The sequence below is a fragment of the Triturus cristatus genome, chromosome 6, assembly GCF_964204655.1.
Source record: "Triturus cristatus chromosome 6, aTriCri1.1, whole genome shotgun sequence".
In the NCBI taxonomy this organism is placed as follows: Eukaryota; Metazoa; Chordata; class Amphibia; order Caudata; family Salamandridae; genus Triturus; species Triturus cristatus.
The window spans coordinates 531,885,210-531,907,336 of NC_140589.1; the positions used below are offsets into that span (position 1 = coordinate 531,885,210).

The 22,127-nt window shown below is 46.5% G+C and overlaps 1 protein-coding gene across 2 annotated transcripts in view; it reads left to right on the forward strand.

Moving 5' to 3' along the window:
- SENP6 (SUMO specific peptidase 6) overlaps window positions 1-22,127 on the forward strand; it is a 755,486-nt gene that overhangs the window by 648,908 nt on the left and 84,451 nt on the right. For both annotated transcript variants that reach the window (XM_085610971.1, XM_085610972.1), the window contains one exon: window positions 1,062-1,150. In XM_085610971.1, the coding sequence (XP_085467097.1) occupies window positions 1,062-1,150 (89 nt within the window). The remainder of the gene's footprint in view (window positions 1-1,061; window positions 1,151-22,127) is intronic.

Genomic DNA, 22,127 nt, shown 5'->3' on the forward strand with positions numbered 1-22,127 from the left:
TCTGAAGGGTTAGTAGCAACCTGGTTGAGGAATCTCACCCGGCCCTGTTCTTTTCCTGTTATAGCCTGTCCTTTAGCCAAACAAACTACTACGAAACTAGTGCTATTTAAGTGGACCAGTACTTAAGTTTATCTTCCACACAATATGCTATTTATAGTAGTAAAAACTGCATAAATGGTCATTGACATTTTGGGTAAAAAATCAAAGTAAAGAGGATGGAACTGATACATGCGGAATGATACCCCTTTTGGTGGTCAAGAGGAGAATGGCAAATCCATAGTGTTTGCTATGTTCAGAAGTTTGACCGCTCTTTCAGTCCTTTGCAGATGTCATGGCCTGAGCAAAGAATGCTCCATCCACCCATTCAGGAAAGTACAGTGAAGTCTTGGGTCATTTCTAATAAGATTGTTTTTTCAAAACATCTTGCATTTCTCCTGTTTAGTTTTCAAACCTATTTCTCTGTTAACTTCTTGACAGCTTTTCAACTAATTCCAACTCAGTAGACATTATTGACAGTCTTTTTGTAACTGAGGGTACAATCTGTCTTGATCCCATGAAGAGTGAGAGCCTTCAGATATGTGATGCTCATTAACTTGTTCCTATTCTCCTAAACATGCACTGTTTTCCTCCCCTGTTTACTCCTTCCCCCTATCCTTGAAGGAGGAAGCGTAAATGTATTAATGGATTTCAATTTTTATACTTGAGTTCTGCTCATTTCAACAGCTGAATTCATCCAGCACTAACGTACTTAGTTCATTAATTGGAGATGACGGCATGCACCATTCATGTTGTGTGACAGTCCCAACAGAATTTTGAACAGTGAGAATGTTACGTTTATTCAGGTAATCTGACAATTTATGCCATGCTTGTTGTTGGACATTTCATTACCCTGTTCTTGTTCTGATAATCTTAGCGTTTGAGCATGGATACTATTTGGAATTGTATTTTCAAAACTGCACTTTTTTCCATATTTGTACTTAAACCCTGTTTGGTAAGCCTTTTCATAAATGTGTTGTTTAGAGTGGAGTTTGTCATTATAAAGTAGAACATTATTTTTGTAGGATGAAAGTAGTGATGAAGGAGGTATGGCAGATGAAGCTTTTACTTCGGAATCGGGGAAATGGCATCTGAAAGCCGTGAATTGTAAACAGTAAGTTCTCATTAAAAACATATCAAAGGTGAGAGTGTTGTAGATTTCTTAGTTGCAGACAAGAATGCTTTCAATGTACTACCCTCCACCTGTAGACTAGTCTGGATAAGTTTACTTAGCCACCCTGAATCCAATACAAAGGCACTGACCAGTGCTGAAAGTGCGGTACCAGTCTCACATTAGTTTCTTACTTCTGGCCCACATATACCATTATTGACATCTTCGCTACCATTTGATCACAATTGTTTACATTGAACGAACTTGCCCTTATAAACACTGTAGTAACTGAACGAAGCCCATGTCCCTTTTACAATGGGAAGACTGCATTTTCATACATACATGAGATGTTCCAGAGAGGGCTGTATCCCTCCACCAGAGGGGCAGAGTACCAACCTACATATCGCCTCACCTGACGTTGTTTGGACCCTGCTCAGTGTCTTCTTTACCACTTAGAGCGATAGTAACAAGACATTTTGTTCAAAGCTCTTGGAATAAGTCCTTCATCAGGCACAGTTTTACAGCCCAATCGTAAGAAGCTGCATTGTTGGAGATGAGTGCCATGTGCTAATGCAGAATTTGAAGGAAGTGCCATTACCTGTTCTGCAAATACTCCAGGTAACTGTTCCTGCCTTGTTTTCCACTCCTTTCCATCTGGAGAATTTCAATAGTCTGTGCTCGCCTTTTTTTAAAATTAAAACCTACTTTGTGAGCTGCTGCAGCTTGAGTTGATTGTGTCAATGTATTTGACTGCAATGTTGCTCATCAAACTTGATCGGATTCATTTTCTGTACCCCTGCTTAGAAAGCGTTGCTCTTACCCCTCTTCTGTGGTGACAGTCTGTGGCTGCAGTAAATGCAGGCAGTACTAGGAATGTTGAATGCACCAAAGCCAGTGAGGTTTCCTGCTCCCATGTCCTCTTTCCTAATTGTTGGTACTCCTCCATTAAAACAATTGATGAGAAATGATACATTGAAAAGGTTTTCTTACATTTTTTTATTTTAATTTGGGAGATTTGCCCCATGGCTGCTGGAAATATTAGAGAGGAAGAAATTGTATAGGATTTGCCTGTAAATGTTCGCCTCAGGGTTCTGGTTAGGGCTGTGTTTGAACCTGTATCTTAATACCACTTGGCAGAACTGTCATGGTTTTCGTGGTATGTGCTAGAGGTCCTGGGTAGTTCTTGCCCTGTTATGAAGAAACATGCAAATAGAAAAACTGATATTAGGGAGGAAGAAAAAAAGAACCTGCCACTTTTCAGTGATAGTTAAAAGGAAATTATTATGGCCTATTTTGGATCAACAGAAAAAGCCCTCCTCTATACCTCAGTAACAGAGTAGCACAAAGCATAGACTTACTCAAAGTGAACCCTGCTTTAGGACTGAGAATTGGAGCCTGAGCGTTATGTGTCTTGCTGCGCCTTTACCTATTTTCCAATTTCCTCATACACTTGGGCAATGCATTTATTGTTGGTTAGGAAATCGGTAGAGATAAATCAAAATGCATTCTCCTTGAAGTTTTAGCCTATTTATTATTGTAGGATGCTGGCTTTTTATATACTATACCAAAGTAAGGTGCAGTGTGCTCAGAGTCCAGGGGATCCCCAAGGGTAGGTAGAGGTAAAAGTAGATAATACTTTACTGTGTATTTGTGGTAGTGTGGGTGGGGCAGTAAGGCTTTATCAAAGGGTAGTGTTAAGCATTTATTGTACACACTCAGACAAAAAATGTCACACACTCAAAGACTGAACTTAGACCAATTTGTTTGTATAAAAAATATGTTTGAGGCATATGAGCTACAGATTACACACTGTGCATAGATCGTCATCTGGTGTTGGGCCCGGATGTTTGCACTTGTTTTTGTCTTGGAAAGTCTCTGGAAGTCACGAGGCATGTGACTCCTCCTTTGGATCATAGTTCCCATGGGGATCGGCTCCATCCTCCGATTGTTTTTTTTCCGCCATCAGGCTCGGATGTGTTCTCGCGTTCCAGTTCGGAACCGTTAACGGTTTTCTCTTTCGATGCGCAATCCTTCCCTTCTCAACTGTATTGTTTCGATCGCGTTTTCCAACCACACCGACCCTTAAACTTCGAAGTCTTCGATTCCGGTCGTCGACAAAGATTTTCGGGCCTACCCAGGCCTCCTCTCCGGCTCATGGAAAGGACGCCATTTAAAAAGTGTCCTTGATGTGGGTCGAAGTTTCCCCACACCGACCTACATGAGGTATGCAATCTCTGCCTCTCACCAGAGCACGAGGTCAGAGACTGTCCAGCTTGTGCCTCCTTCCGCTCCAAAAATAACATCCGGGACCGACTAGCTCAAAGAACAATGGCGCGCTCGTCATCTTCAATCCCAGATGACATCTTTCAAGCGGGCGTCGAAGCAGATGATTCCGACGTCTAAGACATGACTCCAGCTCAAAGGGCCGTGAGTACAGATGTTGACCCGACCCCAACCCACACCCCCCCTCGACACTCTCAAAAAAGGCTTCGGTACCACCTCCACCTTCGGGCCCAGGTGCACGCCGAAACACTCCTTCCTATGCCCCGCCTTCGGGCCCGGATAAGAAGCCTATTAAGCCTTTAGGCGACTCGGGCTCGAGTCCGCTTACCCTCGGTACCGACAAGCCAACTCCGGCACCGAAGAAAAAGGCGTCCTCGACCTCATCCATGCCCACCGCTGCTCCCACATCGAAGCACTCAGCGGCCAAGCTTAGCACCAGTTCCTCGGCACCGACCACACCCTCGGAGCCGACTAAAAACACCCACCGAAAGGCCGCGATTCTTCCAAACCAAAGACCTCGGAACCGAAAAAACAGCAACCAGTTCCAAGTGATAAAGACACTTCAAAACTACACGGTTCCAAGCCTCGAACTGCTACAGAGTCGACGCCCAAAAAACTTACGGCACTGAAGCCCTCGACTCCGAAGGATCTGTCTTCCACAGACGAACTGTTTCGTCCAGATCCTACCCAAAAGACTTTAATTAAGGATCCTAAAACTGGTCATTTAATGCCCAGCATCAAGAAAAGACCACTGGAAATGCCTGCGCCCGCACCGCCACCAAAGAAGAGAGACTTTGCTACCTCTCCATTAAGGATTCCTTCTCCTCCTCCTCCTCCTCCTCCTCCTCCTTACCACTCTCCCACACCATCACCAACCCCAATAGATGATGATGATGATAACACCTCAGAGGATGCAGGGGGAGGTGCGGACGATCAACCCCTTGGGGACCCTACCCCTATTGGCTCCCCTGACCCATGGGATGATTACAGTGTCCCAAATGTCCCTTACACCCTACCGGATGACATTTATCACTCCAAGCCCCCCCCCCCCCCCCTCCCCCCTCAGAGGACAATATCGGATTCAACCAGCTCCTCCACGTTCCAATACCACGAGGTGGCCCTGCATACGGACCCAGTAGAGGAGGATTTTCTTATGGACACCTTTTATACCACTCAAAAGGTCCACCTCAACACTGCCCCTGCTTAAAGGGGTCATTAAGCATGCATCAGAGATCTTTAAAGACCCCGTCAGAGCTTGGGTCATCAACCCACATATAGAGAAGAAATATAAAGCTGGCCCTACTGACCCAGTATACATTAAGGGCCCCGCACCACTAGATTCCCTAGTTGTCTCTAATGCCAGAAAGAGAGCAAATTCCCAAACGTCAGGTGATGCACCACCACCAGACAAGGAATCCAAACTCCTAGACGCCTCTGGCAAACGCACAGCGTCACAGGCTGCAAATATTTGGCGCATTGCTAATACACAAGCACTCCTAGCCAGGTATGACAGGGCATATTATGACGAGCTTGAGTCCATAATGCAGCACCTCCCTGACAAATATAAAAGCAGGGCCAATGAACTCATCCAGGAGGGTAAAACCATCACTAACACCTCCATCTAATGTGCCCTGGATGTAGCTGATACCGCCTATAAACTTGTGTCTTTTTGCACAAGCATGCCTGGTTGCGTGTATCAGGTTTTAAACCCGAAGTACAGAGTTCTATACTCAATCAACCTTTTGCTGAGCAACACTTATTTGGTCCTAATGTAGACGTATCCCTTGAGAAAATGAAGAAGGAAACAGACACCACCAAATCTATGGGAGCCTTGCAATCGCAAGCTCCCAGACGGTCCTTTTGTCGCTCATCATTCAGGAGCACCCATCGAGGCTACTCCTCTGATAGCCCCTCCACCTCTTACAAAGCTCCCGCACAATCCACCTTTACCAGAGGTTACCAAAGGGATGGTTACAGGGGGAATAACAGCAAAGGTAGAGGCAAAAACAACAACTCCCGCTCTGCCTCCACACCTACCCCATGACTTCCCTCCACTCCCCCCCCCCCCGACCATTCCACTCCAGTCGGGCTAAGACTCAACCAATTTCTCCCTACCTGGATCAGGCTACTGTCTCGAACTAACATTTACCCCCCCCCCCAACCATACCACCCAAACACCGTCCAATGTCACAAGAACATTTGTTACTGTTAAAGCAGGAGGTAATCTCCCTCCTACAAAAACAGTGCAATAGAACCAGTTCCCCTGCACCAACAAAACAAGGGAGTTTACTCCCTCTATTTTCTCATACCAAAGAGGGGCGGATCTCTAAGACCTATTTTAGACCTCAGACCCCTAAACCTATACATACACTCAGACCACTTCCACATGGTCCCACTCCAGCAGTTCCTCCCTCTGCTTTCCTAAGGCGACTTCCTTGCTACTCTAGACCTCAAGGTTGCCTATTTCCACATTCCCATTCACAGCGCTCACAGAAAATACCTCAGATTCGTAGTGGACGGTCAGCACTATCAATTCAAAACAATCCCATATGGAGTCACCACGGCACCAAGAGTGTTTACCAAGTGCCTAGCAGTGGTGGCAGCACACCTAAGAAGACAACAGATACATGTCTTCCCATATCTAGACGACTGGCTTATAAAAGCCTGTCTTCCCATATCTATACGACTGGCTTATAAAAGCCAACTCATACAATCAGTGTGTACAACACACTCACACCACCATCCAACAACTTCACGACTTGGGGTTCACAATAAATCACGCCAAGTCCCAGCTTCAACCGTCCCACACCCAACAATACCTCGGTGCCACAATAGACACCTTAAGAGAGCTCGCCTACCCCAGTCCCGCCCGTATAGCGAGCATGCAAGCTCTTTTCACCAGATTCCAACCGCGACTCTCTTCCAGCTCGAGTGTTCATGCAACTCATAGGGATGATGGCCTCTTGCATATTCATAGTGTCTCATGCAAGACTCCAGATGCGTCCTCTCCTAGAGTGCTTAGCATGCCAATGGAACCAGGCTCAAGGTCAGCTAACAGATCTGGTGTTGGTAGACGGTCGTACCCATCGCTCTCTGCAGTCGTGGAACACCAAAAACCTTTCCAAAGGGCGACCGTTCCTCGAGCCAGTTCCTCAAAAAGTCATGACAGTGGACGCATCGCTCTCCGGCTGGGGAGCTCACCTACTACATCACACCATGCAGGGCAGGCGGACACCTCAACAAAAGTTACTCCACATCAACCACCTGGAGTTAAAAGCATTTCAAAAACAAATATCAGGCAAAACTGTCTTAGTCCGCACCGACAACATGACAGCCATCTATTATATCCAAAAACAAGGCGGTACACACTCTGCAGCTCTCTCAGCTCGCACAGAGCATATGGAGGTGGGCTATACCTCAGAACATTTTTCTCCTAGCCCAACATGTCCCAGGAGTCCAAAACACAATAGCCGATCTCTTGAGCCGTCAAACACAACAAATCCACGAGTGGGAACTTCATCCACAAGTTCTTCAACCGTTTTTTTCAGATGTGGAGGCAACCACAGATAGACCTATTCGCCACCCAACAAAACGCCAAATGCCCAAACTTTGCCGCCAGGTATCCTCACCCATTGTCCAAAGGCAATGCGTTATGGATGAATTGGTCAGGCAGATTTGCGTACGCTTTTCCGCCTCTCCCACTCATTCCCCTGATGGTGTGCAAACTACAGCAACACTCCTTAACGCTCATCCTAGTTGCTCCAACTTGGGCCAGACAGCCATGGTACACCACACTGCTGGAACTCTCAGTAGTTCTGCACCAAAATCGACACCTCTCTCCACGGCTCTTAACCCAGAACCATGGAGAGAGCCAACACCCGGACCCAGCTCAGCTCAACCTAGCGATCTGGCTCCTGAAGTCCTAGAATTCGGTTAACTTAACCTTCCTCCTGACTGTATGAGCGTCATCAAAGAAGCTAGACGGCCTACCACTAGAGCATGCTATGCAGCCAAGTGGAAAAGATTTGTCATATACTGTCATAACAACAACAACACTAATCCCCTAGATGTGTCGATCCTACACATCATAGGCTACTTACTACACCTCCAAAGATGCAACCTAGCCTATACGTCTATCAGACTGCATCTTGCTGCCATTGCAGCATATCTACAAAATAGACCGCATCTCTCACTTTTCAGAGTACCTGCCATAGAGGCCTTTATGGAAGGACTCAAGAGAATAATTCCCCCCAGAGTTCCACCTTCCCCTGTGTGGAATTTAAACATCGTTCTCACAAGATTAATGGGGCCTCCATTTGAACCGCTACATAAATGTGAGCTACAATTCTTAACATGGAAAACTGCTTTCCTCGTAGCCATTACTTCTCTATGAAGAGTTAGTGAACTACAAGCACTAACCATTCAAGAACCCTTTCTGCAGATGCATCTTAATAAAGTTGTTCTCCGCACTAATCCAAAATTCCTCCCTAAAGTCATTTCTCCCTTACACTTCAATCAATCTGTAGAGCTGCCTGTATTCTTCTCGCAGCCACAAACAGTCGCAGAAAGAGCTCTTCACACATTAGATGTCAAAAGAGCACTACTATACTGCATAGAGAGAGCAAAACCTTTTCGTAAGACCAAACAACTATTTGTGTCTTTCTCACCACCACACAAAGGCAACCCCATATCAAAATCTAGGATAGCTAGGTGGATTGTCAAATGCATAGAGATTTGTTACCACAAGGCAACACGTACATTATCTGTTCCTCCTAAAGCCCACTCTACACGAAAGATAGGGGCTTCAATGGCATTTTTAGGGAACATTCCTTTAGATGATAACTGCAGAGCAACTACATGGTCTACACCGCACACATTCACAAAACACTACTGTGTTGATGTGCAAACTAAACAACAGGCTAGTGTGGGCCAGGCTGTACTCAAAACACTATTTCAAACTACTGAAACAGATACTGGTGGTCGCCATTACGACGGGATACCGCTTTACAATCTATGCACAGTGTGTAATATGCAGCTCATATGCCTCGAACGGAATATGCTACTTACCAGTATGCATCTGTTCTTGGCATGTAGAGCTGCAGATCTACACGCGCCCACCCGCCTCCCCGGCTACCTTTATCTGTTCCAGTATTATCTTATTTAGATACACCACACATGGGCTTCTTTCCTGTTTCTTACTAAGCTCCATCATTTCCCTGCTGGCGAAAAACAATCTGAGGATGGAGCCGATCCCCATGCACACTATGATCCAAAGGAGGAGTCACATACCTCGTTACTTCCAAAGACTTTCCAAGTCAAAAACAAGTGCTAACATCCGGGCCCAACACCAGATGGTGATCTATGCACAGTGTAGATCTGCAGCTCTACATGCCAAGAACAGATGCATACTGGTAAGTAGCATATTCCTTCTTTACCTGTAGTTTCTTGCCCATTTACTTTTCCAACTGAACATCCAGCAAGATTTCTGCCACGCCCTTTGATAACTTGGCAGGCTCTTCAGGGCTCGAAAAATCCACTCGCCCGCTCGCATTTGCAAGTCAGATTTAATAAGGAAGAGCTATTTTAAGGTCCTACTCGCCCTTTCTGGCGAGTAGGAAGACAAACTGACATTTGACCTCCGCCTCTGAAAGCAGAGCACATGTGACGGGGCGGCCATTGCTCTTGTATCTAATTCTCGTATTAAAGTGGGCTGTAATCCTTTGTCTGCTCTTTCATGCGAAGCTTTTACCTTTTGCGTCCAATTAATGGACAATGTGTCCTTTAATGGCATGCTGATTTATCGCTCTCCGGGTCACCGTACGAGTTTTATCTCGGAACTAAACAGCCTACTAGAAACCAACATCCTACTTAGTAATTTCACCATTCTAGGTGATATTAATTTTTATTTGTACAAACCCTCTGATGCGGACACTGCTTCTCTGCTTCACAACTTTAAGCATTTGGCCTTTCCCAGAGTGTGTTGGGGCCTACTCATGAAGCTGGCCACATGCTCGACGATATTTTATCCAATTGTCCTACCTTAGGCAATGTCTCCTCACTGCCCTTTCTTTGGTCTGATCATATGGCAATTTTCTAATAAGTTATCTATTTACGCTCCCGACAGGTTGTCTCCAGCCGCCTGAGATGGATCCCTTCTCGCAAGTGGCACAACATTCGGGCTGGTGATTTGACTTCTCTGTTACTCAGCCCTTCGCCTAAGAGCTGATGATCTGGATCTTGATCTTGAAGTAGCACATTACATGCATTGGCTAGATGCTGCGGTGCATGTCCTAACCTAGTTAAAAAATTACTATTAAAAAAGACAAAAGCAATCTGCACCCTGGTTCAGCGACCGACTTGGAGCTAAGAAGCATGTTTGTCGTAGACGAGAGACAATTTGGAGACTCGAGTACTCTGAGGCAGAGAAGTCTATTTACACAAAAGCTATAGTGGAATATAAAAAATTAATTATTCAGGAAAAGTCCCTTTTCTGTACCACTAGGTATTTGACGAAGGTGCTATTTGCGACTGTTAAAAAGCTGAGACTTTGGCTACTGCGTTCAGGGACAAAGTGGAGGTTTTTTTAAAACTTATTTGCTTTCTCTTCCCTGTCTCTGCCATCTGATGCTGTGGCTCTTTCCTGTCATCCGCCAAACAGCTCTTTTAGCGCCTTCATACCACCCTCTACAGAGAATTTTGCTTACCTGCTTAAGTCGACTAAGTCCGGGTCTCCTTACGACCCCTGCCCGCCTAAAATCGCAGCACTGATGGCAGAAACCATTGCTCCCAAGCTTACTTTGATTTTCCAATTTGTGCGTCGTGCTGCTCCTCCAAAATGCCTGCTTTCGACCCCACAGATCTGAATAATTACCGTCCAATCTCATGCCTTCCACTGCCTGCTAAGTTGATCGAAAAGATCATGAATGAGCAATTGGTCAAATATGTACAACCTGCTGTGTTCCACCCAGTTCGGTTTCAGGGCTTGGCACAGCACTGAATCCGCCCTTATAAAGGCCACTGAGGAAATCAGGAGCTCACTCGACAATGGTGGCAGGGCGCTGCTGATCCTTCTCGACATGTCTGCAGCCTTTGATACAGTAAACCACGGGCTGCTGATGGATAGGTTAAGCAGGATAGCAGTGTTGTCTGAGGCTTGGAAGCTGCTGGACTTCTTTCTTAAAGGACGGGTTCAGTCAGTACAGTTGAAATACTTCTCCTCCCGGGATTTCTTGCTGCCTTGCAGCGTTCCTCAGGGGTCATCCATCAGTCCCACACTTTTTAAATATTTATGTGACGCAGCTATCGGACATTATCTGACATTATCAGATCCTTCGGTTTTACTCGTACATCTTATGCTGACGACACGCAGATTGTCGTCTCACTAGAGAGCGGAGTGGTCGCAGATGGTCCTACTTTCGCAACTGTTTGCAGGCTATCGGTTTGTGGATGGCCAAGAGCTGTCTGAAATTGAAATCCGGAAAGACGGAGGAGCTAATTTTTGGGCAGCTTCCCTCTTTCTGGTGTCCGGAATGGGGGCATGCAGAGTTTAGTTCCCTCCCTGCGCTTGTCAGGAAAGTAAAAAACCTGGGCGTAATCATTAATGATTCGCTCTCATTGATGGATTAGACCAAAACTGTCACATCTGCTGCTTTCTACACCTTGAGATTAATAAAAAGGATTCTTCCATTTTCCCCCAGCTACCTGCAGAAAACAGTAGTCACATCATTAGTCATGTCAAGAATTGGCTACGCGAACGGCTTGTACCTAAAGGCTCACCAGCAGGTGCTAAATAAATTACAAACCCACTGTGGCCAAATCTATTAATAAGATTCACTGGCTTCCAGTCAGACAGAGTGCTCTTTAAGGCCCTCTGTTTTGTGTATAAGGCTTTGCGCTATCAAGGCCCTTAGTTCATCAACAGTTTCCGGTGGTAACTGCCTTTCAGTACACGGAGATCCACTTCGGCCAAGCTAATACCAGTTCCAGATTTAGGCACGCTTCTTGGGGTGGCAGGAGCTTCATGGCGGGAGCCTCCAAAGCTTGGAACAAACTTCCTCTTACATCAATGCAAAATCTACTGTCCTTTAGGAAGGCTCTGAAAACATGGCTCTTTAGGTTCTGCTGACTCTTTTTAAGAGTTGCACTTTTATTGCAGTCAATTCAGCTAGTGCCAAAATGCCCATTGGGCAGTCGATCACTTTGCAAACTTTCTAACATAACGTTTGTTGATAGCTTTTTCACAGTTCTTTTATTAAGAGCTTGAGATAATGCCATAAGCCCATCCTCATGTGGTTTATTGGTGAATAATGACGTAACATCATGTGTAGCCAGAAGAGTAAGTCCTCATAAGTTTGCCTTAGTTTTCCCTATATTTTGTAATTTAGCTTTCGAAAATGTTCAGGTTAAGAGATGTCGTTTGGGCCACTTTAGAGCACGGGTTATATTGCCCCATCTAACGTGCCTTCCTCGATGCCTATGTTATAACGCACAGTGCTATGCCATACATATTACAATCTGGGATCCATATCTTTGTCACAGTGCATATGCAACGTTACACTCCCCAGCACATATTTTATATTACAACTTTAGAGACTAGTTAGGTTACACAACACTGCCCTGTGCATATTACACTCCAAGGCGCATATCGCATAGCACGCGCTAGTGCCTGTGCTATCTTGCGCTCTCCAATGAATCTGTAATTGCGCACAATGTATTGCATATTCTATTTCACGCCGGTTCATCTTATATCACACTTTTTGGTGCATAGTTTATACCATACACTATATCTAGTTTTCATTTTCAATCGTGCTCTCAGGACTATGTTCTATATAACACTGTGTTCACCTACCCCTTTCACGGGCATTACATTTTGCGATAGGGGGTGGAGAGTCAGGGGGTGTTTCTGCCAAGTGAGCCCGGAGTCAGTCACAAACGTCCTCTTCTTCCTGAATAAAAGTGAGATTATGCTGCATACTTGTTCATATTTTAAGTAGTTCGCACAGACACACGTTTTAAAAACAAAGTTCCTAATACCCGCCTTCTCTGAACAGTTAGCTTGCTGCCCCATCCCCCTCCTCCCTATCCTCTGTTGTGTGAATCCATGGACTAGCCTCCTCCCTCCTGCCATGCATGGTCTGATGTGCTGCCACTGCCCTCAATTTAGTATGATGTACCAGTCCACTCCTCCTGCCCTCCATTGCCCAATTCTATGCCCCATCATTGACCTCCTGCTTAAACTCTGTGCTTAGCTTGCTGCCCCTATTCTCCTTCCCCCTGCCCTCCGATGTCTTTGTGCATGCCCCTGCTCCATCCTTTTTGCCCACCATGTCCCATGGAGCTGCCACTCCTTCCTACTCTGAGTGTTCTGTTGAGCTGCCACTCCCCTCCCACCTGCCTAGCATTGTCAGATGACTGTAACCTGTCCCTGCCACCTCCACCCTGCCTGTCCACATGCCATGCCCCTATCCTCTTCCTCCTGTCCTACATGGTCCATTGTACTGCCACACCCTTCTGCCCTCCCTGGTCTGTTGTGCTGCAACTGCTCCTCCTGCCTGCCCCGTGCGGTCTGTTGTGAGGCCCCTTCCCCTGAACTTTCTTGTCTGTGCACAGGTCCTGACCCTCCCTTCTATCCTCCATCGTCCTTTGTGCATGCCCCTGCACCCTCCTTCTTGCCCATCATAGCCATTGTGCTGCCACTAACCCTCCCACCTGCCATGCATGGTCTTCTGTGCTGCCATGGCCCCTCCCACCTTCCCTGTGTGCTCAGTTAGCTGCCCCTGACCCCCTCCCACCTTCCCTCCATGGTCTGTGTGTATGCCATCACAGTCTCACTGTTGCTCTTCATGGCGTGTCTTGCTTCTAGTGCCCATCCTGCCTGACCGCCATGGCTATCTTGCTGCTCCTGCCCATCCTGCCTGACCTCCATGGCTATCTTGCTGCTCCTGCCCTGCCCCCTTGCCCCCAGCCCTCAGTTTACATGTGCAGACCCCTACTCCCTCCCTCCTGGCTTGTCTGTTCCATTGTAATGCCCCTGATCCGTCCCTCCTGCCCTTTATGGTCTGTTATGCTGCAGCTTTCTCTCCTGTCTGTCCATTATGGTCAGCTAGCTACCATTGCCTCTTGCCCCTCTGTTCTCTGTTGTCCATGTGCATGGTCCTGTCCCCTCCCTCTTGCTTTCTATGGATTGTTGTGCTGCACTCCCGTCCCGCATGCCCTGTGTGGTGTATTGTGCTGCTGCAAACCCTGATGCCTGCCCTGCAGGGTCAGTTTGGTGCACCTCTCCATGTCCCTCCTGTCCTCTGTTATCCAAGTCCATGTCCCTACCCCATTTCCAGACTGAGGCTGCAGCTGGGAGCTTTGAGCGAGAGAAGAGCATCCTACTGTGAGAGCAGTGACCCGCTGTCTGCAGTGACCTGGAAACACTGTAGTGTGAACACTGGACAAGGAAGTCTGTAGTTAGCAGCCTGCAGTGACCAGAACCATCTGCGTCGAGAGAAGGGAACCGACCCGACTGGAGAGAAAGAGACGACTGTCGACATGACCACCACACAGAGCCCCCGCTCTCACAGAATGCTTCTCTGAACATCGAAAGTGTTTTAAGTGAGGAAGCCCACGGAAGATAAGAAGTATATCTCTCACACTCTCTGGGGAACTGTGTACGCTAACTATCTAGAGAGAACCCCTCCTTACCGCCGCACAGACTATAAAGAACAGTTTTTAAAAAGATATTGGTCCTGAAGAAGGAGACGGGAAATTCGCATACAGTCTCCGAAACGTGCGTAGACCGACCAGCAACCACATAGCTGGGAAACCCATAGTAGAAACTTTGTGTTAATGCCTTAACCAAAATCTTTTCTGTTTCTCTCGAATCTTATCAATTCCTGAACTATAACTCAAACAGGATCCTACACCAGATGTGGTTTTTTAGTTTTATATAATTTTAAAAAAGGAAATCTTTTGTGGTATGATTGACAGTATGCAAGGGTGGAATGACAGGTGAGAATGATAGTGTGATGGTATGTTCTTGTGGGGTTTTTCTCTTAATGTCTTTTCATTTGTCTCTCTAAATTCAATTATTTGAACCAAAAAGATTTTTGTCTCTGTGTTTTTTCTTCTCTTATAAATTGTTGTCACCCAATTTAATGGAAACATATTTGTATGGCAATGTTTATTTTGTATATAAACTATGTGTTAAATGAAATTCTATGAATGATGTGTTATAAAAATAAAAATCAATAAATAAGATTCAAGAGCAAGTCATCCTTGAAATGTTTTGTGGCTCTGGGGATTATCAAATGCATGAATAATCATCATTAACAATTAAAATAGGTTAGACAAGAGGTTGTTTTCTTTACATGTACCTTTTCCCCTCCTCTTGAACCTAAAAGAAACCAGGGGAACCCTTTCTTTCACATACACCTACCCCATTTCCTTCCATGTTCCAATGCACCATACTTGCGAACATTTTGAACTTGGTAAGAGGGAGATTTTGAAAAAAAACTGGGGTATTGATTTTCCCCTTTGAGTTACATTGAAAAAGAGGAGATTGTAGACAGGAGACAGATCAAATAAAGCCCATTTGAGCTTAAAAACATTGGACGTTTCCTGGCTGAATCGGGTCTGTTGTCATGTATGGTTGTACTACCATTGCCTCTTCCTTCTGCCCACAATGGTCTATTACATTGCCACAGCCTCTCTTGCAAGTCCTGTATTGTTGGTTTGTTGCCCATGCCCCCCTTTCCACTGCCCTCCATAGTCTGTTGTGCTGCCACGGCCCTTCCTGCCTGCTCAGTGTGGTTAAATTGTTACCTTTGCACCCTCCTACCTGCCATCAATTTTCAGAGTCCGTGCCCCTGGCCTCTGCCTCTCAACAGTATCCTAATGAACAACTAGATTGCTAACATTCTATATTTATTACAAAAGTGTGGAACGCCTGACGTCATCTTGATGTAATCAAAACTGTAATACCTAGAGCATTTCCTTTAGAAATTACATATATGAGAGGGTCTTATTGGCATCAAAATTATGGTTAGTGCTCTAAAAGACTAAAATAAGGACATATTTTCTGAGTTTTCAAATAGCGACAAAGCACTTTTAAATTATTTGTTATCTTTATGTTTTTTTATCCAGTTGACCACTTGATTAAATGTTGCACTTAGGGGAGAGTATGTGGTGTTACTTCCAGAACTGCAGACTTTGCAACTGGGGAACCAGGTTGGGGTTTCTGCTTCAGCTCGACATTCTGTGATTCTGGTCAAATCACTTAGTCTCCCCATGTCTACAACCAAAATGAATTTGTTCTTGTGTGAAATAACCAATGCTCATGTAAAGCACTCCAATACCTGACAAGTCTGCACTATATAACACTGCAAAAACACAAAATAATAAGTGTTTTGCACACTTCTGTCATTGGGCTATATCTGGGTGATTTTGGGCTACATTTGGGCTCTTTTGTCTCCGGTGGCCATCTTGGGAGATTTATTTGTTATGAAGTTTCCTAATTTCCTCATGTACTGCAGTCTCCTCAGTAGGAAATGCTTTCAGTTTTTTACTTTGATTCCATCATGAAGGTTTTCAGATATGTCACACATTTGCCATAAATTCTGAATGTTAGCACTCTAGTTGCTCATTAGATCACAGTAGTAAAACTACTGTTCACCATGGAAGTCTGCTCCTGGTATTAAAAGTGCATGTTTCAATCTGCATGTCAGAATTTTTTAATGAAATAGAAGAGGATTTGAGAAGTCACTCAAAATGTGCCCTCATTTTCTTTCTTCAGCATTAATCATAATTTCTATGGCAAAATGAACCCCCTCATTGTGTTCCTTTTTAAATTAAATGTTTTAAGTGTTACTAGTTTATTCCAATCAAGATGGCTTCAGGTGTGCCATACATTTGTCATAATGAAGACAGTAAGCGCTCTAGTTGTTTTTAAGAACACTCTGGGACATTGTCATTGGGCTATACTTGGGCTACATCTGGGTGATATTTGGGCTACATTTAGGCTCTTTTGTCTCTGGTGGCCATCTTGGGAGACTTATTTGTTATGAAGTTTCCTAATTTCCTCATGTACTGCAGTCTCCTCAGTAGGAAATACTTTCAGTTTTTTACTTTGATTCCATCAAGAAGGCATTCAGATGTGTCACACATTTGCAATAAATTCAGAATGTTAGCACTATTTTTGCTCATTAGATCACTGTAGTAAAGCTACTGCTCACCAGGGAAAACTGCTGCTGGTATTGAAAGTGCATGTTTCAGTCTGCATGTCAGAATTTTTTAATGAAATAGAAGAGGATTTGAGAAGTTATTCAAAATGTGCCCTAATTTTTCTTTCTGCAGCACTAATCATACTTTTTATGGAAAAATGAACCCCCTCATTTTGTTCCTTTTTAAATTAAATGTTTTAAGAGTTACCACTTTAATCCAAGCAAGATGGCTTGAGGTGTGCCATACGTTTATCATAAGTAGGACTGTTAGCGCTCTAGTTGTTCTTTGGAACACTCTGGGAAGCTGCAGTAGAACACACAGGAATCAACTGACAGTCTCTGCCCTTGTTGGATGTACATGTTTTACTGAGAATGTCAGACTTCATTCTCACATGACTGAGAAAGATAATGTGAATTTACAGAAAATAAGCTCTCAGTTTAGCTTATAGATCACCTTCCAAACCTCTGTGGGAAAAGCATGAGAAAATATTTTTCTCTCAATCATGACAACCCAGCAGAAGGCTTTTTCACATGGTGAAATCACCTTAGAACATACCACAATTCTTAAAATGAGTATGGTACCATCAACAAATGATTTATAATGTAACTAAAGTCTTAAAACCTTCTATTAACTGCAATGCTTTTTAATGAGGTGCTATCATGTATATTGGTCCCAAGATGGCTGCCAACACTTCTTGGATGAAGTGCTGACAGCCAATCAGATCTCAGGAGGAGATGTGTGGTTAGGCTCCGCCCACATATATATATGATTTTACTTTTGATTTTCTCAGGAACTACTGAACAGATTGACACCAGACCTGCAAAAGGCACTTCCCTGACCTGAGGACTACCTCTCTGCCAAATTTCAAGTAATTCTGTTCAGCCGTTCGGGCTGTACCTTGGACTAAAGGTCCCTATGGAAAATTGCATGGGGAAAATGCGTTTTGGGACCCCCCTTTTTTCTCAGCCCCCGCTTGACGAATCCCCCCGAGACTTTCAGGGTAGGAGCGGAGCGGAGCGCCCCACCTTTTTGAAAATTTCGCGAGGATTCGTCAACCGGCGCCAAAGTTATTCCAAATAGAATGTTGCGGATTTCCTATGGAAACACGGTCCTAACTATAACTATCTACTGGCGACCGCCAGTAGATAATATATTTGTGTGTGTATATATATATATATATATATATGTTCGAGGCATGTGGGCTGCTGAATTCATATCTGTGCATAGATCGCCGCCTAGTGTTGGGTCCGGATGTTTGCATGTTGTTGTCCTGGAAGAGTCTTCGAAGTATCCTGGGATAGGTGACTCCTCCCCTGGACTACAGTGCGCATGGGCATCCTGTCCATCCTCAGATTGTTTTTTTCCGCCATTGGGTTCGGATGTGCTTATCTTGACTCAAGTTAGGAAAAACTTTTTCCAGGCCAAAAGGCCTTTAGTTCGCGTCGGTACTGTTCCCGATCGGTATCGATAGTATCTTTGTTAGTTTACTAACTTCCAGAACCAACTTTTTCGCATCTTACCCGACCATCGACCCGACATCGACGATGGAATCGAGGACACCATTCAAGCGGTGTCCTGTATGCAATGCGAAATATCCCCATGTCGACGTCCACCCGGTGTGCAACAAATGCCTTTCACCGGATCACAACGAGTCTACATGTATGGCCTGTGCCCGATTCCGATCCAAGAAGACTCTCCGGAATCGACGAGCAGCGAGACTCGAAGCGCAGCAAGCGGCACCGGCCCCGACCAACATCTTCAGCGCCGAGGACGAAGATGTCGAAGACGTGTAGAACCTACCCTCCAGCCCTGCTTCCGAACACGACTCCGGATCGGAGGACGTCGAAGAACGACTCTTTCACAGAGATGAAGCCGACACCGAGGTAGGAGACTACGATGAGGCCTTAGGGGCCGAAGAGAGTAGCTCCGGTGACGAGCAAGGCCTACCCGTACAGACTGAGGATATCCCAGTGCGCCAGTCTATGGCTCCGGTCGAGGGATCGCCTTCGGGCCTTACCCAAGACCTATCCCGCAGTTCTTCGGCCCCGCCCTCTGGCCCGGCCTCGGACATTCAGCGGCAGCCATTACTACCCAAAACGGCTGGTTTCCCTTCTTCGAAACCGAAACCGAAAGCTGTATTGGTTCACCAGAAACCGAAACCAAAAGTGACGCTGGTCGGATCGAGGCCCACCACACCTTAGACGCCAGCAAAACCCGTCGGCACCGACCGCACCAAACGAGACTTCGGTGCCGAGCTTGCAGCAGCCGACGTCTGCGCCGACACATGGAAAAAAAACCTTCGGTGCCACCAAACCTACTCGGCTCCAGGCACCGAAACAATCGGCTCCGACCCCAAAGGTCAAACTGCCTGCTGCGTCTCACACCGCTTCGACAGCACCACCAAAGGCACACTCATCGACGGCCACTACCGCTCCTCGACTCGATGACCCACTGGCGCCGAAGAAGTCCACGCCCGCCTCTACAGAACCGGTCGGCGCAAAAGAATCGATGGCGCTCCAGGTGCGGCCAGTTGCTGCGCAACGCATCAAACACAAAGCAGTCCTCCAGGACACGTCAGGCTCCGAGCCGATAAAAGCTCCAACAGCCTCTTCGGCACCAGCCAACATCACTTTTGGCCTGCCGCCATCCACGGCCCCAAAACTGTTCCAAATCAGAACACGGGTCACCCACACCACGATCACGCCTGCCGAACGCTCTCCTGCAGAGACGTCACCATCACACATCATCGACGCCGACACCGGCAGGATGATGCTCCACAAGAGGAGAATAACTTCCGAACCAGCTTTGGACTCCTACCGGATCCCGCTTAAGAAAAAGCTGCCAGTGGCTTCGGAACCAGTTCTTTACGAACCTCTCCATTCCTCTTACCAAGATCCACAGTCCTTCTCTCCCACACACTCCGAAACAGACGTTTTGGAGGACTACATAGGTGACCACGTCCCCTACCCCGGAGAGATGGACCCTGAAGGCCAACAGGACCCTGACCAAGCTTGGGATGACCCTGACCAAGCTTGGGATGACCCTGTAGACTCGGGTGCACCTATGATACACAGGACCCGCAACTCTATGGAGCAAAAATGTCTCCCACAGAGGACACTGCTGCATTCAACGCCCTCATTGAACGTGCTGCGGCCAATCATGGTGTGCAACTCCACTCTGACACCGTCGAGGACGACTTTCTCATGGATACTTTCGCATCCTCAGAAAGGAATATAAAAACTCTACCCATGTTGAAGGGTGTCCTCAAACCAGCAAAGGACATCTTCAAGGAACCCACCAGGGCAAGAGTAATAAACCCCAGGATCGACAAGAAATACAGGTCGGCGCCTGGGGTCCCTACCTACATTAGAGGCCAGTTACCTCTGGATTCCATAGTAGTTGCGAATGCTCGCAAACGGGCACACTCGCAAACAACAGGTGATGCTCCTCCCCCGGACAAAGAGTCCAAGGTGCTAGAGACCTCCGGCAAACGGGTTGCGGCCCAGGCAGCTAATATATGGCGCATTTCCAATACTCAGGCGCCCCTCGCTCGCTACGATCGAGCACACTACGACACATTAGAAACATTACTCCAACATCTCCCTGACCAATTCAAAGAGGGAGCAGAGATCCTCATCAGGGAGGGACAACTCCTCACAAACGCATCCATTAAGTGTGCACTGGATGCCGCGGATACAGCTGCCAGAGCCATAAACACTAGCGTCATGTTGCGACGACACGCCTGGTTACGAATCTCCGGATTCAAACCTGAGGTACAAAATAACATCCTCAACCAGTCTGTCAACCCCGACTACTTATTCGGGCCAGAGGTTGACACCACCCTAGAGAAAATAAAAAAGGACACAGACACTGCAAAGTCCATGGGGGCTCTCCAAACGCAGTCCTTTCGGAGCGGCTCCTTTCGTCGCCCCGGAAATAGAGGAGCAGGTAGAGGACAGGGGTCACAGCAAACCTACAACAAGGGAAACACACAAAGTTCCTACGATAAAAACACCCGGGGTGGTTATCGTGGCTCAAGCACAAAGGGCAGAGGACGCGGATACGGCAACACCAGGTCCTCCCCCAAGAACAAACAGTGACGCCCTCTCCCTTCCTCCCGACCACATAACACCTGTCGGGGGAAGGCTACAAAGGTTCCTGTCCACGTGGAACTCCATCACCACGGACAGGTGGGTCAAAGATATTGTCAAACACGGTTACTGCCTAGAATTAACCTCGACTCCACCCACAATACCTCCAAAACACCGTCCTATGTCCTCAGAGAACTTAACGCTCTTACAGCAGGAAGTGCTAAGTATGCTACTAAAAGGCGCAATAGAGGTCGTACCCGTCCACGAGCAGGGTACGGGGGTGTACTCCCTGTACTTTTTAATACCGAAAAAAGACGGGTCACTCAGACCTATACTAGACCTCAGACCCCTGAACCGCTACATTCTCTCCGAGCATTTTCACATGCTCACTTTACAGCAAGTCCTCCCGCTGCTCAAGCAGGGAGACTTCCTGGCCACACTGGACCTCAAAGATGCGTATTTCCACATACCCATTCACCCCTCACACAAAAAATACCTCCGGTTCACTGTTCAGGGGCAGCACTACCAATTCAAAGTCCTTCCCTTCGGCGTGACAACAGCACCCAGAGTTTTCACAAAGTGCCTAGCTACTGTGGCTGCACATCTACGGAGGCAGCACATACACGTCTACCCTTACCTGGACGACTGGCTTGTTCAAGCAAAGTCAGCCCAGCAATGTGCCAGCCACATGTCTCGCACCATTCACCTCCTTCACAGTCTGGGGTTCTCACTAAATTACCCAAAATCCCATCTCCAACCCGCACACGTACAACAGTACCTAGGTGCGACTATAGACACTCTGGCGGCCACCGCTCAGCCAAATTTAGTGAGAATCAACAGCATGCAAATGCTGATTTCCAAGTTCAAACCACAACACTCCCTTCCCGCGCGAGTGTTCATGCAGTTGATAGGCATGATGGCCTCCTGCATTTTCATAGTCCCACACGCAAGACTACATATGCGCCCGCTTCAGGAGTGCTTAGCACGTCAGTGGAATCAGGCTCAAGGACAGTTGAAAGACCTAGTGTTGGTGAGCGGTCGGGCATACAACTCTCTGCATTGGTGGAATCCACAAAACCTTTGCAAGGGCCGACCGTTCCAATAGCCTGTTCCACAAATAATACTGACAGCGGACGCGTCTCTCCAGGGATGGGGAGCTCATGTACTCAACTACACAGTGCAGGGACTATGGACAACACAACAAAAGAAGATGCACATCAACCTTCTGGAACTGATGGCAATCTTCCTGGCTATGAAAGCATTCAAAGTACACTTGTGCAACAAAGTCGTGTTGATCCGAACGGACAACATGACCGCCATGTACTACATACAGAAGCAGGGAGGAACACACTCTCCACAGTTGTCTCATCTGGCTCAGAGCATGTGGAAGTGGGTCATTC